The 20,827-nt window shown below is 40.7% G+C and overlaps 1 protein-coding gene across 2 annotated transcripts; it reads right to left on the bottom strand.

Annotated features, from left to right (window-relative positions):
- Positions 1 to 33: 33 nt before the first annotated feature.
- CYP4V2 (cytochrome P450 family 4 subfamily V member 2) lies at positions 34 to 16,101 on the bottom strand. 2 transcript variants are annotated; one of them, XM_077782870.1, is made up of 11 exons: positions 15,762 to 16,101; positions 13,502 to 13,614; positions 12,838 to 12,923; positions 11,119 to 11,309; positions 10,655 to 10,724; positions 9,549 to 9,675; positions 7,758 to 7,949; positions 5,859 to 5,961; positions 5,395 to 5,529; positions 5,020 to 5,199; positions 34 to 3,372 (listed from the first exon to the last, which is right to left on the bottom strand). In XM_077782870.1, the coding sequence occupies exons 1-11, from the start codon at positions 15,970 to 15,972 to the stop codon at positions 3,197 to 3,199; spliced, it is 1,584 nt and encodes a 527-aa protein (XP_077638996.1). In that variant the 5' UTR covers positions 15,973 to 16,101; the 3' UTR covers positions 34 to 3,196. The 2 variants fall into 2 exon arrangements, with proteins under 2 accessions (XP_077638996.1, XP_077638997.1); XM_077782871.1 differs by having other exon boundaries at positions 3,221 to 3,372; positions 5,020 to 5,141.
- Between the last annotated feature and the right edge of the window lie 4,726 nt (positions 16,102 to 20,827).

Raw genomic sequence — 20,827 nt, forward strand, 5'->3', positions numbered from 1 at the left:
TACCTAGAACTCTGAAAAAAGATCACAAACAGCTACTATGCACATGCAGTTTTTATTACACAATACTTTATTGTCTCATTATTTTATCAGGAAACCTGGCAATGCCGTGCTGTGTTCCACAATCCTACAGGGAAAAAACATCCCCACACACAATAAAACGCCTAAACAAACTAACTAACCTCCCTCAAAACTAACAAACACACCCCCCATGTTGCACATGGTGGTGGATGCAACCTTCCCCAAGAACATCTTGCACCAATGGGTAGGAGCCACAAGAGCACCAGTGCACACACACATGCAGCAGCTCGGTGGTGAAGACATGAGAGTCAGGCATGGAGTTCCAATGTGATCCACTTCAGGTGATGCTGAAGACTCCAGAGACCAAAGGCAAAGGAGGATCTGGAGTAAAAATACAGGAAAAGAGGGGGTGGAGAAGAGCATCAGGGCCAATAGGATGAGGGTACAGGGGCAGTACAAAGGACAGAAACCAATAAGGGTGGATGGGAGGGGTTACACAAACCAATGGGGTAACAGGGAAGGGAGAATTTACTAGAACTTGAACATATAAGGATAACAAGGGCAGAGAAGGTCAATGGGCCAATGGGAAGGACAAAATCGGTATAAATTAGCATAGTGCTGCAGAGCACCATGGTGGAACCTTCTTTCCTCACTCTGAGCTGTGAAGGGTGCCTGGAGCCATCTCTCCAGGGCATCACCATTGCCCTCTCCCCAGTAGGTTCACATGCCTCCACACCCCCACATCCAGAGGATTGTTGACCAGTACCAACAACTACACACCACATGATTTAACCTAATGAAAGCACACTAGACAATGCGAGGTATTTCACATCTACCCAGCAGGCACAAAATTGGCTGTATGTTCAGTACTGTTTTCCTCAATATTTATTTTCTTTGCAGTGTCAAATTGCTTCAGAACCAATTTTCACAACAGAAGATAACAGATTCACTGCCATTTGAGAACCATTCAGAACAAAAAGATTATAGGATTACATCAGTGCTCAGTTGGCAAAACACTTCATGCATCACTAAATAGGGATTTTTCACACTGGTGCCCTCATGCCAGTGTTTAAGCCTATGCACTTTTCATAAGAGTTTCTTTTTATAGTTTTATCCAGTTTTTATCTCAATTATTTTTTTGTCCATTTTGGAGAGTATAAGCAAATTATAGGAGATATACACACATTATATGAGAAGAGCATAGTATAAAAGCAAAGTGCAAGAAAAAATATTGGACAGTGTAGATAGAAGTCATAAGAATTATGGGGAAAAAATTTGCTATAATTTGGTCTATCTTACAAATTGTTTACACAAAACAGATCCCACAGAAGAAAAGGAAGGAATGTTAGTTTTCATTTGTTTTGAAAGTCCTCAACTTAAGCACATAGCTAAGACATGAGGCACCTCTCCAGTTTTCAACTACATACCAAATCTCCTGAGAAAACATATTCTGGATGCTATTCTTATTTACCTTGAAAATTCACACTGCCAAGTACCCCAAACCATGAAATAATTTACAGTCTCTCCTTAATTTAGAGTCTCTTTCGCAAACATATGTCATGTGTATTACATGCATTAACATTTGGAGGTGGTCTTGAAAATTATCTCATTATAAAGAAGACAATATTTAGATTCAGCCCTGGAAACTGAAATTTTTGTTATTATACAGCAATGAAACCAATATTTGAAAAAGAAGGCTGAAGAATGCAAGTATTACTATTTTTAAAGTCTCTTTTGTCTTTTGACTATATATTGTTAAAAGGAAACATAGAAAAAGACAAGAGAAAAAAATCTGTAAATGTCAACAAAATGAGTAAGAAGAGATTACTCCTTTCTTACTTTATAATACATTAATCATTAGAATGGACCAGTCCATATTAGTTTTATCAGTTCTGACCTCCAGTTTCTTATCCAATCCCCCCTCTGCAGGTTGTCCACAGCCCAAGAACAACCTAAAGGCAACAACACACTTAAAGCCCTCACCACCAAGTGGCAAAAACAACCAAAGACACGAGTGTGGTTATTGGTGGGCACCCCTCTTCATACGGCGCCAGGTATTGTGCTGAAGCAACACACACCAGTCAAAAGAAGTCCCAAAGCATAGGGCACAAGTAAACCAGGCCAGCTAGAGGACCTCAGCTTTGTTTAGCACCAGCTTTTTCTTCAGAGCTTGCAAAAATTGTGGAGTCTGTTCTCCAGCTATATGACCTGTAGCAGATTTTGACCTGTCATGAAGGCACAATCAGAAACTTTCACAGGAACTTCATTCCATCACTGTAATTCCTCTTCAACATCAATTAGCAAAAATCTCTGTATGTTGTCTTCAGGGCATTAGAAAGCAAGAGCACACTGGCTCATTGTTTTAGCTTTGACCAGCACAGTAAAATCTAGTTAATTGATCACCCTAGAGAAACTGATGCTAAGAAACAATTATTCATCAGCAATTTACCTGCACTCAGGCATACAATTTCAACAGGTACAATTTCAGTCCACACTAAGGCATAGTAAGAGTTTATTCTCAGTTTGTAGTAATACATTGCTTTTGTCATTATGAAATCCTGTATGTAATTTGCATACTGTCTAGTTCCTGCTGTGGTTATACAGATCAGTGCTTTTGGTATAGTTTGCTAAAAAATTATTCAGAGCACTCCCTTCTTACAAACTACTTTAAATGCTTACTTACCTAGAAGGAGTGAAATTATCAGAGATTTTTGCTTGGTCTTTACAGAGGCAGTCATCACCAAAAAAAAAAAAATTGTGCCAAGAATATTATCACTTGTATTTTTCAGAACCAAAGAAACCTGAAAACCTTACAAACACTTGAGACTTCCAGTTACTTGGAAAATCCTATGGCATGTAAACTGATCACTTCATCGCAGGCATTGCTGTTCTTATTACCACAGCTAAAGTTTTTGTGGCACTGTGGCAATAGAATAGTTTCATCTGAGCAGATAAGGCACCAAAATTTAAGGATTAAATACTTGTATCTCAAAGATTAACATGAAGTTCACAAGTACCATAAAAGTAGAGCAACTAGGGCTATTACAACATCTTTTTTAATAAAACAATAGCAACTAGTTTTAATAAATTGCTGGACTGACATCAAAATATTTGATTTTAAAATATGTTTCAGCCTAACAGATTGAAAACTTTTGGAAGTAAACTCTTGAAATTCCTTTCATTCTGATCCAGCATTTGGTCTCCTCTTCAATTTAATCCAGATGCCTTTATTTGGACGAAGAATCAATTCTCCACATAAACCAAGCTCTTCTGGCTTTTGACATGATTCCACCCAAAAGCGCCGCAGGATGAGGGCTAGAAGAGTTTTCTCCTCCATTTGTGCAAAGCGCTGACCTATGAGTTACAGGGCAGAAAAAAAATAGTTATTGTCAGGTTGTATCAACAGCTGCTGCACTGGCATGCTCACAGGACTTAAGAACAGAACTAGCTTTAGGCCAAAATCAAGGTCATATGGATACAACTAACACTAGCATTTTTCTCTGCATGAAAGCTCTGGCCTTCTTGGGATAATCCATAGCACGTCCTCCTTCCCATAGTACACAGAACTCAAACAGCAACAAGGAAACAGCCCTTTATATGGAACAGCTACAAAACAGCCTTGTCACGTCTCTTGAAAGGACTAGGCAGGGGGGATGGATAGCAGACCAGAGCAGAAGATGCAGCACAGGGACTTTGAGGAGAGAAAAATCTCATGGTTCCATATTTGTGTAGAGGAGCAAAGGAGATGCAACTGCAACAGAATGACAGACAGACCTTCCTTCAGTGATCATTAAGCCTCATACACACTGATGATTTGGTAGCACAGAGGGCAAAGTTCAATTTGCAATTCAGAGATAGGTGAAGGAGGAAACATGAGAACAGAGAAATGTGGGGGAAACCAGACCAAGTGCCACAATCCAGGCAGAGAGATGGGAGACAAATGGAGACAGGGCACAAAATGCAGTGCTGAGAAATTTTTATGTTCTCCCATCTGTATTTTATAGACAGATTATATACACAGAAGTCTGTACATATGTACAAAAAATGCACTTCTGCAATGATACAAATGAACTACCTCTCCTGCACATGTTCCTGCACACTCAGGAACTAGCTAGACATGTTATATTAAATTAGATTTCTCTTTGGAACAAGGAAAAACCTAGCTTTCTGCTCTTATAGAAAAGGGCACCTACTACCCATGAGACAAATCAAAACAAACCGATCACATCCCCCAAAAACAGAAACCAAACCAAACAAACAAAACCAAAAAAACCCAAAAGCAGTCATATTTCCCATTATCGTAATGGCATGACAACTTTTAGATGTTCCCCATCTGTACTTAAAATCAGTGCAGGGAACAGTCTTTTCACATGTTCTACAATATAAACAACACTTTCTCTACCTGAAGCACAGATAAAGGTCATGTGTCTCAGTGGCATATGAAAGTGCTAACAAGTTCTGGGATAACACAGAAAACACCAAACCAACTACAGTGTCAGAAATAGGGAAAGAATACATCAGTTGCAGATTGAATGCTCTGGACATCCAGCTCAGAATCTGAGAGAGACAGACGAGCTGTTTCCAGAGCAAAACAGGTGCAGGACATGTGTCTTCGCTCATGCTGTGTTGCTGACACTGAGGATGAGAAATTAGGAAACAATCATGTCCTAACACAGGAGCCCAATATCATGCTGCCAGGTTCCACAGCAGTGAGGAAGAAACATCAGCATGATAGACACTGGTGCCTAGGAAGAAAGGAAATCCCTCGGAAGAAACAAATGGGGTGGCTCAACAGTATTAATACGAGTCTATGAATTAAACTCTTCTGAGAGAATTCAGGTCCATCTAATGGAAGTGTGTAGCTTGCAGGGCACACAGTGCCCAGATTCAGGAGTGGGGAGTGAGGAAGAACACTATATAAACAGTACTTGTTGCTGCCTCAGTTACCACATTCAAAAGTAGAACTGTTACCTTACAAGGGCTTCCTCTCCAGATACATACCAATGCAGTTCCTGGGACCAGCTGAGAAGGGCACATAAGCGTATGGGTGCCTTCCCTTAGAATTTTCAGGAAAGAATCGTTCAGGCCTGAACTCCTCCGGGTCAGGGAAGACCTCAGGGTCTCTATGCAGGGCATAAATTAAAATGAGGACATTTGCACCTCTTGGTACCTGATATCCCTCTAAAGAAAGGAGAGAAAGGGAGAAGAGTCAAAACAACAGCAAACAAGTGACTTCCTATACACAAGATAAATAAAACAATAAAAAATAAAATAAAATAAATAAAAAATAAAACAATGCTGCCCTTTTCTTGGGAAATATCTCCACTGCAGAAATGCTAACACAAGGGAAAGTGGCCAACACAGAACACCACTTACTAATGCAGCAATCCTCTCTCAAGGTACGGGCAAACATGGGAACTGAAGGGTAGAGACGAAGAGCTTCTTTCACAACACATTCAAGGTATCGAAGATTCTTCAAATCATCCACTGTAACAGGACGTTCAGCATCATCTGTCCAAAAACAAATAGAGGGATGACCATGACCAAAACTTTTCATCTTTGACTAAACAAACTCGTCCTGGATCCCCCCAGAAACTCTCATCATGCACCAAGACTACATACAAGAAGGTGTTACAAATACATTAAACATGCATATCTTGCCCCAAAGACATAGGGCTGGTTGTACACCCCAACAGACCTTCCCACACCTATCCCAACCACCTCTAGCTGCTGAAAGCTCCAGAATGCATGCTCTTAAATCCCCTTCTACTTCTAGGCTTTTAACACATTTCCACTCTCAAATGCAGCAAAACCCCAATGAAGAGGGAATGAAGACTTACCAAACACCTCATCCAATTCCCTGTGAACCTTCTTCTGAGCTTCTGGATTACGTCCAAGCAAGTACAAGACCCAGTTTATAGCAGCTGCTGTTGTATCATGGCCCTACAAGTCCAGATTTACAAAGACATTCACTTCCACTCTACTTCCGTGTACCACTGGGCTTTGTAAATACTTAGGTGTGCAGTTATTATGAAAAGTGAGACTTATTACTCCCATGACCATGATAAAACAAGAATCAAGAGTGAATTATTCAACAAGCTAACTATCAAGATAAAAGGTGATCCAGGGTTGTTCTGACAAAAGGAGAAAGTATTGAAATAACCCAAGCAAAATCCCTCTCTTCTGATTCTTAGGAGCTGCATGAACAATCAGTGTCTACACAATTAATCAGATGTATATTCATCTTTTTGGTTACTGTCCAGTCAACATCTGGGGGGGAACAATGACTGTCACAGGAGAGATACAATGGACACAACTTGTAACCTTTTGAAAAGTATCTAAAAATGGTCTTTTATAAGGCACAGGAGAAAATAATTTGTTTTCTTTGAGAAGGGAATCACCTACTAGTTCCCAGCACTGTGGTAAGGAGAGGAAAGGAAAGGAGAGACAAAAGGTGAACCAAAGAAGGGGGGAAAAAAAAATAAAAAGGAGGAACAGAAAAGGGAAAATTTGACGAAAAAAGGATTTTGATACTAAAAAAGCATACTTGTGGTGAAGTTCAAAATGCTGCCGTACTACAGAAATAGCAAGATGAGAAGAGAGTTTCTCTAGGTTATAACGGTATTAATATGATTCTATGAATTAAGCTCTTCTGAGAGAATCCAGGTTCATCTAATGGAAGTGTGTAGAAAACTTGCTAAAATCTTCTTCAGATCCTCCCTTAGGGAATCAGACAAGAAGAAGAATCATCTGAAGATGGCAGATGGGATGAGCCTATGAAGACAGACTGAGAGAGTTGGGGTTCTTCAGCCTGGAGAAGAGAATGCTCTGGGAAGACCTGATTGTGGCCTTTCAGTAGTTAGAGAGGACTTATTAAAAAAAGAAAAAAAAAAGAGTGTGACTTTTTACATGACCAGGTAGTTATAGGACAAGAGGGAAAGATTTTCAACTAAAAGAGAAAAGATTTAGATTAGATGTTAGGAATAAATTTTTTATTTGGAGATTAGTGAAGAACATGTCTAGAAAAGTTTTGAATGTCCTGTCTCTCAAGGTGTCCAGGGCCAGGTGGGATGGGGCTCTGGCAACCTAATTGAGTTGATGACATCCCTGCCTATGGCAGGAGGGTTGTAACTAGATTATCTTTAAGATCCCTTCCAACCAAAGCCATTCTATAACAAGTTTCTACGAGAAGATGAAGCACTGATGCACAATGGACAACAGAACCAGAAGACTGCAGGCAATGTAGCAAGGAAAAAAATACAAGGAGACATAACAAAATGCAAGTCAAAACAATGTAACTATTTAGAGCTCTTTTCAGTGTTTATGAAGTTTGCAACAAAAGGCAAAAGCCCATGGTCCATATCAGCCATTAAGTTTTCATTTCTCAACTGCTGACATGAGTAGACTCTGCTCACACAGGCAGGGTCTACCCCATATGCATTGTCCAAAGTTTTTCCAGGGATACCAATGCTTCTATCCTACCTCTGTAGAATAGAAACATTGATATTTTCTCTTAGGTTTCCAAGGCTTAAATAACATCATGCTAAAAGCAACCTCCTAAACTAAGTAAGACCAGGGTCACCACCTAAAAATTTTGAATCTTGGGTTTGGGGGAAAAAAAAAAAACCCACCAAACAAAAAAACCCCAGCAAATAAAACCTTCCCAAAACAAAAGCAGAAAAAAAAAAAAAAAAGGAAAAAAAAAAAAAGAACAATAAACCAATCAATTCCTTGGTTACCTCAAACATAAAAGTATCCACTTCCTCACGAATATCCCTGTAGCTCAATTTTTTCCCTTCATCATCTGTTGCATTCAGCAGCATGTCCAGGAATGCTTTTCTCTTTTTGGAACCAGTTTCTTCAGATTTGCCATCATTATCATGTTTCTTTCGCTGGATGTTTTTAAGTTCTTCAGCTTTTTCTGCAATGACCTGAGATTAGAACTATTATATCAGATATGATGAATTCAGAACAAGCTGTTTCACACAGTTTTGTTCTAACTTATCAAAACAACATCCATCTGTAGCTGTCTACATGAGCTAGTTAGCACAGCTGTCAGCATTAGGTCATGAAATTTAACTGACTTTTTATTAGTAGTGAATTATGACCAACCTTTCTTGCCCCAAGCAATAGAATAAACCTTGAACAGCCTTTGTGCGATCAAGAAAATAGATAGACAAACTACCTAAACAACTTGGGGGTTATCAAGAAGTGCAAACATAAGATCTTCTCTATCCCATTTGAGAACTAAGGAAAGATCTCACTACAAACCTCAAAAAAACTCAGGAAACTGAAGAGAAGCCAGGGCATCCCAGAAACGTGTGTCAAGGCTACACACAGTATTGCTGAACCCACTACACTAAAGCTTCCCAAATTTTCTCCAGTATGAGAGCAGTGGTTGAATTTCCTTTTTTTTAGGTCAAAGTTCAGACCCAGTAAAAGACATAAATTTCTTATTGTTGCCACTGTTGTTGCAAAATCAAAACAGAACTCTTCAATAAACTGGCATTGCTCTTAAAAACAGAAAAATAATTTAAAATTGTGTAGAGTATGCATTTCTGTTTGGAGGAATCACTGAATGGAAGAAAAAATAGAGTTACACACACACACATTGTTCTCCTCACTGAACATGCACGTGTGTCACATATTGCCTCATCCTTCACCTTAGTGCTTGCTGTCAGCACCTACACAGGTGCAATTATTATTTATGGTCCTCTGTCATGTTCTAAGATTTGGCTTCTTATATTAAGTGCACCAACTCAGCACAAGAAGAGTGCAAATGTTAAGAGCCTCTCTCATGACTCACTGCTGCAATTTCCAATAAAAGGAAGCAAGAAAAAACAACTCAGAGGCAATGTGGCTCATTATATGTAGCCAAAGATCAAAGACTATTTCCTGTTTCAGAGACACTGATACAATGACATCATGGGGGAAAAGCATAGGTAAAGCAGCCTCTCTGATTATCCTAATAGTAGATTTGAGAGGGCAAACTTTGGCAGGAATAACATAGGAATTATTTGGTGAGAGAAAGAGCTGTTACTTCCACAGTCTAACAAGGCAAGAGAGCACTGTATTTTATGCCAAGTGAGTGATGCATGCCTAATGATTTCTGTATCGGAGTTCCTTACTGCTGATGTGGGGACCTGCATGTGTTTGCTCCTCTCAGCACTTCTGTTCAAAACAGGGGAAAATGAATACAGGCTTCAGTTTCTAAGGACCGAACCCAGTGGCACTACCATGCAGAGCCTTGTGTTTACTTCAATGAATTTCTGTTGTTTGTTTCAGTTCTCAATGACCTGCAAATTCTGGCACTCCCTTGGAGTAGTCTACTTCCTTGTTTAAATTCAGCAGAGATCCTGAAAGTGAAGTCAGCTCTTGTCTTCTTTTCAGGGAATTCCTCAGCATCCCAATAGAGAGACAGCATATCAAGGAGGCTGAACCTCATCCCCATTTGGAAGATCTGAGTGCAAAACTGTAATCCAACAATCAAAGTTATAAATATTATAAACAATTTTTAACTGACACTATACCATATCTGTAAAATTATGAAGGATGTTGAGATTCCTCTTGTGCTCTCTTCCTTCTTTGAACAGTGCATACAAAAAATCAGGCCAAAGCCAAGGGCTTATCTGTCGTCGTTGAATTAGATCACTCATCCTAGGGGAAAAAAAATTATATCATGTAACATTACTTGACAAAACCACCAAATTAAAGCACATTTCAAGGAAAAAAAAAAAAACAAACCACTTCTATATACCCTAATGAAGTAGAACTTAACATATTGTGTAGGTTTAAACCCATTATTTGAAAGGAAGAACATTCACATTTGTGTCTTGGTTTTCCATCATCTCAAAATTTTTGTTACTTATCCCAGCATCCCCATGTTTTATATCTTTAAGTGTTGGTCTCTGAGGACAGCATATTCATATTTAGTCTGAATCCTCTTGAAACAGTCCCATTAAGTCATCCAACCCCATCACACCCCCTCCAGCAGAGCACTGACAGTGTTGTAAAGACTACTCAAAACAGGGTCCCAAAATATCTGCCCCAAGAGCTCAAACATTTTCTGAGAGCATTGCATTCCTACTTGAACGTCCAGATACCAGACCTCACGTTAAAATGAAAAATATGAGACTTCAAGTATGCTCAAGCACAACTGGAAGTACATTTGGAAGGGCTGATTGACACTGCTATTCAGCTCTTGCACATGCTTTAGCTACAGAGGAGTAATTATTACCAACTTCAAGCACACTTGTGCTACAGTCTGGAAAAGGCCAAGGATCTGATGATAATCAAACCCTTCAGATCTACCCCTGTTTTTTATTATACCTGTCTCAACAAGCTCCATCAAAAGTTAGGAGTGAGATCATAGAATCACAGATTTAGGTAGGAAAAGACCTTTTAGATCATTCAGTCCAACTCTTAACCTAGTGTTAACCCAGTCCTTTGCTACATCATGACCCTAAGTACAACAGGAGCATGTATTTCAAACTCCTCCAGGGTATTTAGTGACTCAGGGTTAGTCTGTTCCAATGCTTTACATCCCTCCCCCTCTGACTCCCTGGCCTTTCCTCCTGACAGCTGCAGCATTATTTCTAGCTCAACTAAAAAATAACTAAGGAAAATGTACATTTACCTGTAGATAGCAGAAACATAGTCAGAATCCTTATTCTTCTGGGCATCCACATTCCTCCCCATTGCTGTTTCTAGGAGAAAAACATCAATATTTTACAAGTGCAAAGTGAAATGCACTGTACACAGTGAATTACTACTGCTCCCAGCTTCTGACTATCAAGACACCATCCCTTTGACAAGTGAATATGCATATCCCTTTGCAGTGAATGAGCTTTCTTTGTATTTCCATGCCCAGGAATCCTGCTCCTCAAGAAAACCTTTCTTCAGACTGCTACTTCTGTCCTGCCAGTCCCAAAACTCAGCTACTCAGATGCAAGTAGCTGGGAAAAAGATTGGGAAGGATGGAAATGTATTCCGAAAATATGCAGGGACATGGCTCTTCAATCATCTTACACAAACTGGCACAGCTAAACTCATGATCTTCTGCATCATTCACAATTCTACTACAATAACTACAGGACTTACCACAAATAATATCAAGGGCACACAGAGTGATGTCCATAAAGACATCAAACGGCTCCTTGTCAACATGCTTCTCAAGTTTCTTCACCAAAATATTTCCTTGTTCATTCATGACCTCTAGAAAGTCACTCAAGATTTCAAAGTGGAATGTGGGAGTTATCATCTTCCTCCGTGACCTCCACTTGTCTCCAGTGCTGTAAAATTAATGGGAAGAAGGAAGGCTAAAAAACTCCACACCAAAAATAATATCCTCACCATTACAGGAAGTACCCAGTGAATACTGCAGCCTGGAAGAGATGGACACACTGTAAGATGTCCCTTCAAGCTGTTCATAGCACCCCATGGAAGGAGCAAATGGAAATATTTCTTGCTCCAGGTCTCTTGGAAGCAGAAACCACCATTTCTCCAGCTGATTGCAACAAACGGTGATGCCAAAAAGCCTCCAAACAATACATCCTTGTTAGTCACTGTACAGGCTCAGAGGGACCAAGGAGAAGCCAGCTGGAGGCCAAACCAGCTATTCAGCATCAAGGCCTCAACCCACCCCACCATCTCTCTGAATCAGTAGTTGTGTTGCCTTCATCCACCAACCATGAAATAAGCCCTGCAGAGAACTAGGGACATTATGAAAATGACTGCCTCAAGGCATGACTAAATCTACTTCCTTGGGCACAGCTAATAACTTCCCACATACCAAAGTCAAGCATGGAGGCACAGTGAGTGTCACCATCTTCCTGGGGGTCCTTGTTCACTTTTTCTAAATAACACGCCCCACAGGTACACAGCTGGCACTTCTGCTTACAGGGTAAAACTATCACACCACTGCCCCTGTTAACTTGCTATTGGGGCACTACACAGGCCAGCATATCTGCTTGCTGTCTGCCAATGCTGCCCCTGAAAGTACTGACAGAAACAGAACAGTGACTGAATCAGCAGAGACTGGAACAGTCTCCTCCATTATGTTTTTGAAAGCACAAGGAGGTCAAAATACTTCTGTATGTCTATGGAAGACAAAACAACCAGTAAAGAACAGTGAGGATACACCATTCCTGATGCTCATGGACTTCACCTCTGCACATTGCTACTGATTAATTACTGCCTTCCTAAAGGCCATTAACAAAACTCAGGATAAAATGCATGCCTCATCCTCTCACATGAACTTGCACTTCCCATACCACATGATCAGAGCTGGCTTTTACAATACCATGGTCCCGTCGTGAAGCATGAGAAGTCCACCTCTGAGGGTTCCAAACAAGCAAGAAAGTTAACTACTAACACTGGGACCTTGACCTTTCTTCAAAAATTCAGAAGAGGCTCAAATTTACCAAAGACACTCTATACTTACCTTGCTCTGACTCTTGAATATCCGCATCATCCAGACCAGTCCTTACTTTGCCCTTCCAAGACTGGAGGACACCAAACCTTTATACTGATGGTCCTTCCTTCCTCCAATCCTGATTTATGCTCCTACCCAGGCTTACTACTCATGATACTCTACTTCATGAATTAAATGAAGGAAAGGGTGCAGATACTCTCTGATCCTACCCCAAAGCATCACTAACCTCAGGTCTATCCTACTGATCTGCAATATGACGAGCTGAGATAAGCAATGCCTTTGTTCAGAAATACATACAGCATTTCTGCCACCAACACCTCCTCTTATCATATACATTGCAAATTTCAAAAAGGCAGCAGTGCACCTTTTTTCTTTATACATTATACCTTGTCAGAAGTCCAGTGCCCAGCCATGGATGCAGGAACTCATACAGGTATGATTTTTCTATATGTTTTGAATTGTTCAGAATAGCCTGTCAGAAAAATGAACAGCAAGGAAAAAATACTGCTTGTTAAATGAAGAGAGATTTCTTCAGTATTTCTTCAATAAACACTGCAACAGAAACAACACTGAGAAACAACACTGTCTTAGTAGATCAAGGACAATCACTGTTAGCAGCAAAACTAACGACTACATTTCATGGCATCAAAACAGACCCACCAAGTTTTAATGCAGAAGTCTGTCAAAGAGACACAAGCTTTGCAACCTGAATTTTATCATATTCTATCCTTATTTCAGTGGTCCCATCTTCCCTGCCATCTATTTGTTTGTTCTGATCTTGGGAGCAGAAGCTTTCACACATGTGAAAACCAAGCTAATGGAGATGCTTCTTTGATGCTTTCATTTGCTGGCCATCTTCAGTATTCTCCCCAGTCCCCTCTGACTAGGCATTTATACTCCTTTACTTTACACCTTTGTTTACCACTAACTCGGAGGACTATCCCAAAGCAAATCAGTCCAAATGTTTTTTAACAAAAATTACATTGAGGTAATAGAAATAACGTGTTTGACACTGGTCTGCATCCTAGTAGAATAGACCAGCACACTCACCTCCACACTGTCAGGGTGATACAAAAACATGACAGGCACTGGTCCTATCCAAATTTTGAACAATGGCCAACTTCTGAACTCTTCAGAATAAAACTGTATCTGTTTAAAAAATTCTGGAATAGAAAATCAGAGTAGAACTTCAACAAGGGTGATTTACGAAATAAGCAAGGCTTCTGTAAAGAACTCTTGCACCATGTTCCCTGAAATTTTGATTTTCTTTCAGTTTTAACCTTCTGCTGTGACCTAGCAGCATATTTTGCACCTGTGGATTTTACAATTCAGATGTCCTAATCTCTTCAGGCACAGACTCACAGCACCATTTGTGCCACAGATCAACCTGAGGGATACCACTTCTGTCCAGCTGCCAGTTGGACTTCATACCGGTCAGCTCAGCAACCCAGCAAATACTCCTCCCACATTATTCTGCAATTACCCACTCCATATCTTGTCAATTCAGTTATACAGAAAGCATGGGAGATAGCTGAATCTGCTAGCAGGGGAAGAGTAAACAGTGTTTGATTTGATTCAGAAAGATCTTTGATACTATCTCATCACAGAGGACAATCAGGTTCATCCCACAATATTAGATGCGGTGGCCACTCGCAGAATGTTCAAGGATTAAACACTTCTTTGCCCTTTCAGAAACAAGCTTAAACAACAAATGACACCTTTACAAGCCTTTGCAGAATTGAAAATTCAAAGGTCCCCAGATCAAACAGAAAAAAAAAGTTTCCTAATAGATGTCCAATATCCAAATACAGCTTGCCATGATTAAAATAGCACATTTTCCAGTAACTGTCTAGCAATACCAATTTAAAAAATCCTCATCATATGAAAAGTTATTTTCCTTCCTGTTATAGAAACCTACCCTTTTGAAAAGTTTTTTTTTATTATATTTTTTATGAAAAATATTATAAACCACAAACTTCACCCATTTTTACATAAATAAACAAGAACAAAGAAGGCTGGGGCCATGTGATTCCTTAACTAAAACATGTCAGCTATGTGATTCCTGCTAACAAATGAGATTAGGGACTACACAGAACATCAGAGTTCACATCAAAGTGCTTTCTGGAGATAGAAGCAGTGTTCCAGTTTGGTTTGGGTTTTTAAAAGAAGATTAAAAAAAAAAAAAAAAAATTCAAGATTCATCTCTCAGACTCACTCATATAAACATCCTGTCATCCTCCTACTACTTCCCCAAAATCAACTTTGTGGAAATCTGCCTGCCCTGACATCCCCACAGATGTCTCATACTTGTTCTTAGATATGGGCCTGGATCCAGAGGAAAGATATGACGGTGTTGTGAACAGAGGCACTGTGTCTCAGCATGGGTCAGCACTGGGCAATTTGGATTCCAGTACTGTACTCTCACTTGGCTTCACCATGCTCCCATGACCCATTAGCCTCTCTTCTGGAAGCATACACAGCAGCACAGCCAGCAACACGTGCAGAGAGCAGAACTGGCATACACAGGCATCCCAAACACACACAGAGGAGTGTGGGCCACTGGCAGCAGACTCAGCAACACTTTCATACCACTAACTCGTTAAGAAATATGTTCCTGTTAAAATATGAGTACCAAATGGAAAGGGAACATCTAGCACACTAGTACTCTCTCATGCACCTGGCAAAAAGAAGATCCCATTAATCAGTTCAAGAACAAAAGGATTTGGTTTTGAGTGATGTATTATAAATGCTCAGCAAGTTCTTTCACACTCAATACATAAATTTAAGTCACAGATGATTCTGGAAGTGAGCCAAGGTAAAAACAACCTGGCACGCTAAAGTAAGTTCCTTGCTCATGCTTGCTTGGGGGAAGGTAATTGTTTCAAGATTTGTTTGGCCCACAGAAAAAAGTAATGAGGACATAGTGTTCAAATTTGTGAAGCAGTACTTCCTGCAAGAGCCCACAGCATGCCTCCCTCTCACTAAATCACATTCCACAGCGTTCATGCTCCACCCTACCAATAACTTAACCATCTAAGCCCAGCAGCAGCTGCTGTCACATTTAACCCCCAGCAAGCTTTTGAGACCAATAATAATGCCACATTTATGCAGTTCCTCTCCTCTTTACTGTAAACTCCTCAAAGTGTTCCCCTCTGCAGATTGCTCAGAGAGACCTAAAGGCAAGAGCACATCCTCTGATACCCCACTCCCCCAGCTCAGCCACATAAGCACCCCACCACCACTGGTTCTCCAGCAAACCCCAGGCAGTGCAGGGACCTCACAGCTGGGCTACAGTGTGAGCTGGCATTACCTTCTGCTTTCCGCTTGAGGAGCAGGGCATTTCCCACCACAGGATAGCAGGGGCTGACACCCGGGATGGACTTCATCATCCTCCATTGCCTCCAGTATTCCATCAGGGAGGGAAGGGAGCACACAATCACAATTGTCAAAAGCAGAGCAATGATCCCAGCTCCCCATGGCAGCAGCTGGGGTCTCCACGACAGTCCTTCCACGACCTCCATTGTCACCTCTCAGTCTCCTGCTCTGAGCCTTGATCCCTGCTGTGAAACTGGTGCTGTCTGTACCCGGCACTGCAGAAAAGTTGGCCAGAAGAGCAGGAGGAGGAGCCACCACACAGGCCACTGACCTAGCTTCTTTCCAGGAAAATAAGCAGAGTTGAAAAACACTCTTAGGAGAGGCTGCATTCTAGCAATTCCTAATGGCAGGCAAGCCAGAGGGAACAGTCACTGCCTTCACTTGGCTTGAGCCAAGTGAGGAATAAGAACGTTCTTTGTAGGCCCATGCAAGATCTCACAAGGAAAAACAAAGCACCATCAAGAGAAAATACACCCTTTTGCTGATTTGGAATAGATGAGTTTTCTCAATATCATCTTTCTCAATCTGTTCTCAGGTGCTCAATACCATTTTGCCATAAAGAACTGCTCCAGTGCTGTCTAACACGATAACTGAAGGGCTAGTGGAGAATACCCTTTTTCAGTGGTTTGATGGCTTCAAGGAGTTACAAAACCAAAGTCCATAAAGACCCCTGATCGACAGCAGCATTGCAAAGCACACTGATGCCTCTCAGCTCAAATGTCCTTTACTGATCTCATTATTGAATGCTCAGGCACAGGCTAAAGGGTGCCAGTAAAACAACTGGCAGCACCAGCACCTGTGCCCCCACTTGCAAAGTGCCTGGGTACTCACAGTACCAAACCCACCCCATACACTGCTACCCCTCTTGCCTCAGGGAGATCCAGGGTTTCTTCTCACTGCTGCAGGGCTAATGAGCATCTGTTTCTCAAAGTGGGTGCTCAGAAACCTTTTGGTCAAACAGGATTTTGCTAGAGGCAGCATGGTTCACAGCCAATTCACAGAAGTTCACTCCCCAAATAAAGCACAAATGGTATGTGCTTATGGCCATAGTCACATTTATTCTCTTTGTTTTGTACCAAAAATGACTGCACTGACTACAAAAGCATTTTTAGCAAATTAACAAATAGCACAAACAAAACAACTAAGAGAAAAAACACAAACAGAAAGCTCAGAACATCAGAAGTCAAGTTTCTGTGACCCTTGACATCAGAGACAGTAAATTTTGGCACTTTTTTCTTGCAGTCTACCAGCAGAGATGTTATCAGAAATGCTGACTGTTATATCTTTCTACACAGTAAACAGCTGGAAATGAACTTTGCTACTCTGGCTGTTGTTTGCAATGGTTTGTGACAGAAAGCAACATATATATACCCAGTCTTGCAAACACATAGGCAAGTTAGACAATCATCAGTCCCCTCTTTTGTTCAGGTGAAATCCTAGGAAGAAAGCAAGCACACAGGGTGAAGTGACTCACTTTTTGTATTTTTAACATGGAGATCAGCTGAATAATTATACTCTCATATAATACAAAGAGTCTTGTAGTTTGTTGCCTTCATTGCACCAATTAGATGAAGTGACTATTTGTGCTTCTGAGTCAAAAATCTGTACTTCTAACTGCTAATTATTCCTACTATGGGGGGGACAAAACCACAAACACCAAAAAAACAAACAAAAAAAAAACCTGTAAAACAGCAAGGAGAAGGTGGAAAGGCATTGGGAAAGCAGTAGGGAACACTGCAAAGCAAATGTTGCAGCATCCTGCCAGCAGCTGGTGATGGTGATGATGTCAATAAATGCAGCAGAAACACTGGAATGAGACACAAAAGATGTATTCCCAAGAAAGAAGAAACTAGAGGTCTAGCATCTTTGAGGTCTAATTATGTCACCAAGACTTGGAATCATAACAAAACTTAGAGGACGTTCTGTAGGAAATGAGTTTTCTACCAGATTGTCACCAGCATTTCTTTTTTACCCAGAGAGCTATTGTTCAGTGTTGGATTTCTGTGAGCACTCCACTGCTTACTGAATTTTTGCTTTTATAAATGCTTGTAACAGTGCAAACCCGTTCTTCTTCAGCCTCTTGCCTAAGTGGAAGCCTATCTACATGTGCTGGCAGACGACAAGCAACCTGTTAGGCAGCTGTGTCAGCCACAAAACACAATGACAACACAGGCTTCTGCTAGTCCCTAGAATGAAGCCTGGGTTCTTCAGTAAGAAAAACTAATCAAATCATCATTAACAGCAAGAAAAAAAAAACAACAAAAACAAAAACCAAAAACAAAAACTAAGGAAGTCTAACTTGGATCTGATACAACAGTGAGGCTCCTGCTGGCTTCACTCTGGATCCACTGCAGAACATAGCTGAGCTCAGCAGCCAAGCTGAATAGAGAAGTATACAACTCATTCTGAAAAACTAAGCATGTTTTATGATTTAAAAAATAATCAAAAACTGAATGTTTTTTTCTTAAGAAAGTCTTTCTTAGCAAAAGCTTCTCTCTTTCTAAACACACATCATGACAACATGATTAACCCTTATGCAGAAAGATACACTGAAATAAACAGGCTATTTGTAGTCCACAATAGCCACCACCTATACAAAAAAAAAAAAACATAACACAGTATGTCTACATTTCAAAATATGTCATCAGCTGGACAGCTGGAGAGCTCAGAGATCTCCCCAGTTCTCAGAGAGGAATTTTAGGGCCTGATACTAAATTTCATGTCCAAACAGGGCTACTAAAGCTTCATACCCAAAATATAGTCTTCCAAGAACAAATCCTGAGGAAGATTCCAGCTTCAAATCCTTCTGTGGACCCTTTCTCACACAGGTAAAGGACATTAACAGTATTTGTGAGACAGAGACCACAGCTGTTTTTCAGGGTCACCTATTGGTTTGATGCCCCCACCATCAAGCATACCTTGTTTGGTTTCTGCAACCTAGTGATCACTGTACAGCAGCAATTGCTTTGTCCCCTTACTACAAGACATTTTGCATGAATAAATTATCCCCAATGGAATACAAAAGCCTGCCTCCTAAGAAACCATAATCCTCCCTACCAGAATAACAACATGACTTAAAATAATAGAGATCACTACTCACACCCCAGAACACAGACTACAGTTCTGATAAGGTGTCAGTTATGTTGGCCTAACTAATAGACAATTAACACTAAGTAGCTACCAAAGCACCACATCTGTGTTTATTCATCAGTGTTTTCAGGAAAATGCACACTCCCAAGCTGGATGATCACAACTGATCCAAGGTCACAAGTGAAGATTCCACCCACTTCTCTGTGATTTGGCTAGACTGTACAGGGCCCTCTCTTTGCTAAACTCCAGCAAGTTTAAAGAAAGCATTTAGCAACATGGAACACAGCACATGAAGTGAACCAGAGGTCATGAAGAATGAATAAACAGGGCAGCTTAAGACCAGGAAAACCTTGTGGGTCACAGAAGCACAACACTGCAGATCTGCTACCTGCATTCTTGCAGCATGGAAGATTTGGTATGGTATTTGCTCTAGGAAGTTCTTTGTCCACATTTGATGTGCCTGCACATAACAGTCATAGCTGTACATACATCCTCTTAGAAGCTGTGGTGGGTTAGCCTTGGTCAGCAGTCAGGTTTGTACCAGAAATGACTGCACTGACTGCAAAAGCATTTTTAGCAAATTAACAAACCCTCCATTCACTCCCCTTACTCAACAGGGTACAAAATCTTATGGGCCAAAATAGACTGGAAGATTGCTAATTGGTTACTATCATGGGCAAAACAGACCCAGTTTCGGACACTCAGTTTAATTTATAGACAATTAAAAACAGATAATGAGGAAGATAGAAACAAAGACAAAAGTTCTTCTCTGCTGCTCCCTCCCCACTCTTTTCTCCTGCTCCAGCATAGTTTCTCCACATGCTGCTGAGGAATCTCTGCTCTGAAGCCTGAAGCACTGCCTCCTTCTCCTTCAATGACCTTGGTGTTTGCACTGCTCTTTCTCTCTCTTTTCCCTCCCCACACTCCTCTGTCTGTTTAGGACTTTTTGTACACTTGTAAATACTTTTTTACAGAGGTGCCACTGGCTTGGCTGCTGAGCTCAGCTATGTTCTGCAGTGGATCCAGAGTGGAGCCAGCAGGAACTGTTTCTCTTCTAGCTTTTTCTCAGAGAGGCCACCCCAGTAGCAGCCCTGTTACTGACACCATGACGCCTACACTCAGCTGAAAAGCCTACCATGAAACAATTACAAGACTGAAAGGGAAAATAGGGGTGAAATGTCCTTCACATTACCCCCTAGTGAGACCAGAAATGTCAGTTACAAAGTGATGGATGCATGCAAACTGTCAACAATATTTAATATTTTGAAACCATACCAGCACCTTTCCTTATAATGTTCAGGGAAGAATTGCTCAGGACTAAACTCCTCCAGGTCAGGGAAAATCTTGGTAGGGCACAAATTATAACAGGAGTCTTTGTACCACTTGATACCTTTTGCCTAGGAGAAAAGGGAAATGAAGAAGGATCAAAACAACAGCAAATAGGTGGCTGTCTATAACTGCTTAACCATAAAATAAAAAAGAGAAAACCCTACACTTTACCTGGAAAACTTTCTCAGTACTCTGTCCTGCAGGTATTCCAGCACTCATCCCAGCCACCTCTAGCTACTTAAAACCCTAGAATGGCCACATGGTGCATTCCTATCTCAATTTCTTCAATCTTTATAAAAGAGGAATGGAAATCTTACCAAACATATTGTCCAGTTCTCTGTGAATCTTCTTCTGGGCTTCAGGATCACATCCAAGTAAGCACAAGGCCATTGCAAGGGTGTGCAGAGATTAAGTTAGAAAAGCAAAACCTCAGCTCAAATGGAAATTTGTCAGAGATGTCAAAAACTACAAGAAAGAGTTCTTCAAGTACTATCATGGCTTAGACCATGACAAAGTACCATGCATACAACCCACCCCAGTGAAACAGAGAAGACTATCAGAAAAAAAAATAAAACCTATGAA

The sequence above is a fragment of the Lonchura striata genome, chromosome 4 (genome assembly GCF_046129695.1).
Source record: "Lonchura striata isolate bLonStr1 chromosome 4, bLonStr1.mat, whole genome shotgun sequence".
Classification (NCBI taxonomy): Eukaryota; Metazoa; Chordata; class Aves; order Passeriformes; family Estrildidae; genus Lonchura; species Lonchura striata.

What these genes read in the sequence shown, in the direction of transcription:
- CYP4V2 (XM_077782870.1), bottom strand. Translation starts at nt 15,972, where the DNA reads ATGGAGGTCGTGGAAGGACTGTCGTGGAGACCCCAGCTGCTGCCATGG. An exon ending in GAGAGAGGATTGCTGCATTA is followed by an intron (nt 5,200 to 5,394) that starts GTAAGTGGTGTT and finishes TCCTTTCTTTAG; the next exon opens with AGGGATATCAGGTACCAAGA. An exon ending in TGGTCCCAGGAACTGCATTG is followed by an intron (nt 3,373 to 5,019) that starts GTATGTATCTGG and finishes TGTAACTCATAG; the next exon opens with GTCAGCGCTTTGCACAAATG.